We start from the raw sequence: 3,652 nt of genomic DNA, 5'->3' as shown, positions 1-3,652 counted from the left end.
TTTGGAAGGTATAAAGCAGAAGTGTCCAACCTTTTTTTTCTCTGCCACACACTAGAAGAATAAGAGTTGTCTTGGGCCACATAGTAAAATGCACAAACAGGCTCGGCACCTGTGGCTCAAGTGGCTAAGGCGCCAGCCACATACACCTAAGGTGGTGGGTTCAAATCAGCCTGGGCCCGCCAAACAATGACGGCTGCAAGCAAAAAATAGCCAGGCATTGTGGCAGGCGCCTGTGGTTCCAGCTACTTGGGAGGCTGAGCTTCAGCCCAGGAGTTGGAGGTTGCTGTGAGCTGTAATGCCACAGCACTCTATCCAGGGGGACAGCTTGAGGCTCTGTCTCAAAAAAATAAAAATAAAAATAAAATGCATACACAGTATGGAAAGCTGATTGGCAAAAAAAAAAGGTCTAGACCTGGCTCTGTGGTGCAGGCCTGTAATCCTAACAATCTGGGAAGCCAAGGCAGGTGGATAGCTTGAGCTCATGAGTTTGAGAACAGCGTGAGCAAAAGTGAGACCCCCATTTCTACTAAAAATAGAAAAACTGATACAAGAGGATCTCTTGAGCCTAGAAGTTGGAGGTTGCTGTGAACTATGATGCCACAGAACTCTAGACAAGGTGACAGCTTGAGACTCTGTCCCAAAAATAAAATAAAATAAAATAAAAAAAGGTCTAGGGCAGCACCTGTGGCTCAAAGGAGTAGGGCGTCAGCCCCATACGCTGGAGGTGGCAGGTTCGAACCCAATCCTGGCCAAAAACTACCAGAAAAAAAAAAGGTCTGTGCACACTTTTTGTTATATCCAACACCACAAATAAGCAAAATCAGCATGGTTTGATGCCCCAGGTTTAAAGGCTTTGTCTTTAAGGGAACATCTCTGAGCCAATTCCAAGGATGAACTATGTTCAAAAGGCTTTCCTCCTTCCACAGCACACACTCAACTGCCTGCAGAGAGACCTCTCAGCCACAGAGCATTCTCCCCTGTATGGCCCAAGCCCCCAGGGGCCCTGAGGAAGACACAAAACTACGCAAGGACCACAGGGGCACTCCTATAGTGACAGCCGCTCTATTGAGTGTCACGGTGCTCACAGCCACCAACCAGTGAACAAGCAACAACTGGTGCCCACAAGCAGTTCTCAGCCTTTCTTGGGTCCTTTGAGAAGCTGATAAAAGCTAAGAACTTTCTCCCACCAAAACTATTCCTGAACTTAGACACACACCTGCCCCTAATGAATTCCAATGCTACCATGGAGCCTCAAGCCACCCCTCTTGTCAGTGTCCCCAACAATTTCCAAAACCCATGTTGTCTACACAGAGCCATCCTTTCCCCAGACCAGTGCCCAAGTGTTCCTAGAGCCCCTGGCAAACAAGCAAGGCCTGTCTCCAAACCTGGTGGTACTAAACCCTTAGACTTGGGGGACAACTGAGGGTGACCCACAGCTGCTCCTGGAGGCACCACCACCAAGAACAGAGGCACCCCTGCTGCCTAGCCCTCAGGCCCACTGTATACTAGCCAGGACACCTATGTGCTGCTTAGCACTCCCCAGTGCCCTCGGGGACCACTGCAAACCCTTCAGCCAGGAGAACTCGAGGTGATTTCGGGAAACAACTTAGGAACCACCACCCTAGGCACATCGTGTTGGAAGCAGATGCCACCCACAGCCACATATAAGTATCTCTGTGAGTGTGTACTGCAGTGTCCAGAAGCCTGCAGGGTGTTATGGTTGAGGTAGTAGGGTAGCAGCCAGCCTAGGTGCCCTCAGGAAGACAAACTACTCCCAGGGCAAGGCAAACACTGGCCTTAGGGCAGGAACAACCCAAGTCTATGTTCACTATCTGATTTCGATTTTGTGGGCCTAAGCCATCTGAGGCTCACCCCATATTCCTACCTCTGGAGCCCAACACAAGTCACCAAGGCTGCCAGATGACCTAGCTTTACCCCAGAAGTGAGAGGACAGAGCCACAGTCACTACTGGGACAGCCTCTTCAATGCCAGTGTAAGAGTCAGGGCCGGGAATATTTGAGAGCCTCAGGAAAAGCCCATCTGCAGGTTCCGTGCTCCCTGCAATCTGAGGGTAGGCCCAGGGCTCTGGAGCTGTCAGTTTGCCATGTCCTTCCCAGCCCCAAGGGTACCTACCAGCAGGCACTGGCAGCTGAGACCAGCGACAGCAGATATGCCAGCAGCAGACAGACAGGACCTGAGGCTCGCTGAGCCAGCTCCACGAGGATGCTGGCCTCCACACCCTCTGACTGCCAGTGGCTTAGCCGCACAGGACCTTCATCAAACCGATCACTGCGGAAAAGGAACTCACTACGTGCCACCGTGTCAAAGATAGCAGCCATGCCACCAGTGCTGGCTGCAGTGGCATCTCCGGCCTGGCGGTCCGTCAGGACGGCAGGTGGGTGCAGCTGGGACAGTAACACCTTGCGCTGGTCATAGAAGATAAGCATGACCTGGTCCTCACTTGCAGCCTCAGGGACAGCAGGCACCTCCCAGTGGGTGGCCTTGCAGCTCCAGAACTTGCTACCCCTCTCCCGGCATAGCTGCAGCCAGGGTTCATGGGGGAAGACGGCACCCAGGCCCTCCAGGAAGTAGCCCAGGCTCTCCTCAGGCTCCTGCTGACAGTGGCACCACGTGCCCAGCACAGCCACACCCACCTGGCTGGCCTGCTGCACCTGAGCCAGGAACTCCTTGACCTGGATGGGGATGAAGGGAAAGTGCACCACAGCCAGGACCACAGCACTGCTCTCCTCCGGGACCCACCGTCCCACCAGCAGGCCGCTGTCCACTGAGGCACAGCACGTGGGGAAGAAGGCCTTCAGTACCATGCTGGGGACCCTGGAAGAGAGGGAGAGAAGCATGGTTCAGAGCTGTCACTACTGTCAATGCCAGACCCCAGTGGCCCAGGGTGGCTGGCAGTGCCACATCTGCAGGAAGCAGCATAGGCAGCCCTAAGGATGCACACACATGGCAACTCAGCATTGGGACCCCCTCCTTGTTCATCTCAGATGGACCATGCTCTGCCCCAGGCATACTTTACCTATCATAAGGTAGCAAATGCATACACCATGGCAGCCCGATGATTTCTCCCATTTCCAGAGAAGCTGACCACAACAGGCAGGGGTCAGACCAGAACAGGCTAGAATCACTGACCTGGTCAACATCACTTAACAAGAGTGTGTGTCAGCTCGGCACCTATAGCTCAAGCAGCTAGGGTCACATATGCTAGAGCTGGAGGGTTTGAATCCAGCCCAGGTCTGCCAAAACAACAATGACAACTACAACCAAAAAACGGTTGGGCATTGTGGCAGGCATTTGTAGTCCCAGCTACTTGGGAGATTGAGGCAAAAAAATCACTTGAGCCCAGGAGTTGGAGGTTGTCGTGAGCTGTGATGCCACCCTACCCAGGGCAACAGCTTGAGGCTCTGTCTCAAAAAAAAAAAAAAAAAAGGGAGACACCTGTGGCTCAGTAAGTAGGGTGACGGTTCCATATACCAAGAGTGGTGGTTTCAAACCCGGCCCTGGCCAAACTGCAACAACAACAAAAAAATATCCAGGCATTGTGGTGGGTGCCTGTGGTCCCAGCTACTTGGGAGACTGAGGCAAGAGAATCACCTAAGCCCAAGAGCTGGAGGTTGCTGTGAGCTGTGACACC

General features: G+C 53.0%; 1 protein-coding gene across 1 annotated transcript in view; it reads right to left on the bottom strand.

Moving 5' to 3' along the window:
- Positions 1–3,652, bottom strand: part of PIGQ (phosphatidylinositol glycan anchor biosynthesis class Q) — a 17,348-nt gene that overhangs the window by 9,570 nt on the left and 4,126 nt on the right. The window contains exon 3 of the mRNA XM_023513839.1: positions 2,134–2,835. Within this exon, the coding sequence (XP_023369607.1) occupies positions 2,134–2,835 (702 nt within the window). The remainder of the gene's footprint in view (positions 1–2,133; positions 2,836–3,652) is intronic.

Source organism: Otolemur garnettii, unplaced genomic scaffold, assembly GCF_000181295.1.
Source record: "Otolemur garnettii isolate 467f Iridium unplaced genomic scaffold, OtoGar3 scaffold00044, whole genome shotgun sequence".
Lineage (NCBI taxonomy): Eukaryota > Metazoa > Chordata > Mammalia > Primates > Galagidae > Otolemur > Otolemur garnettii.
This window is presented reverse-complemented; position numbering and strand designations above follow the sequence as displayed.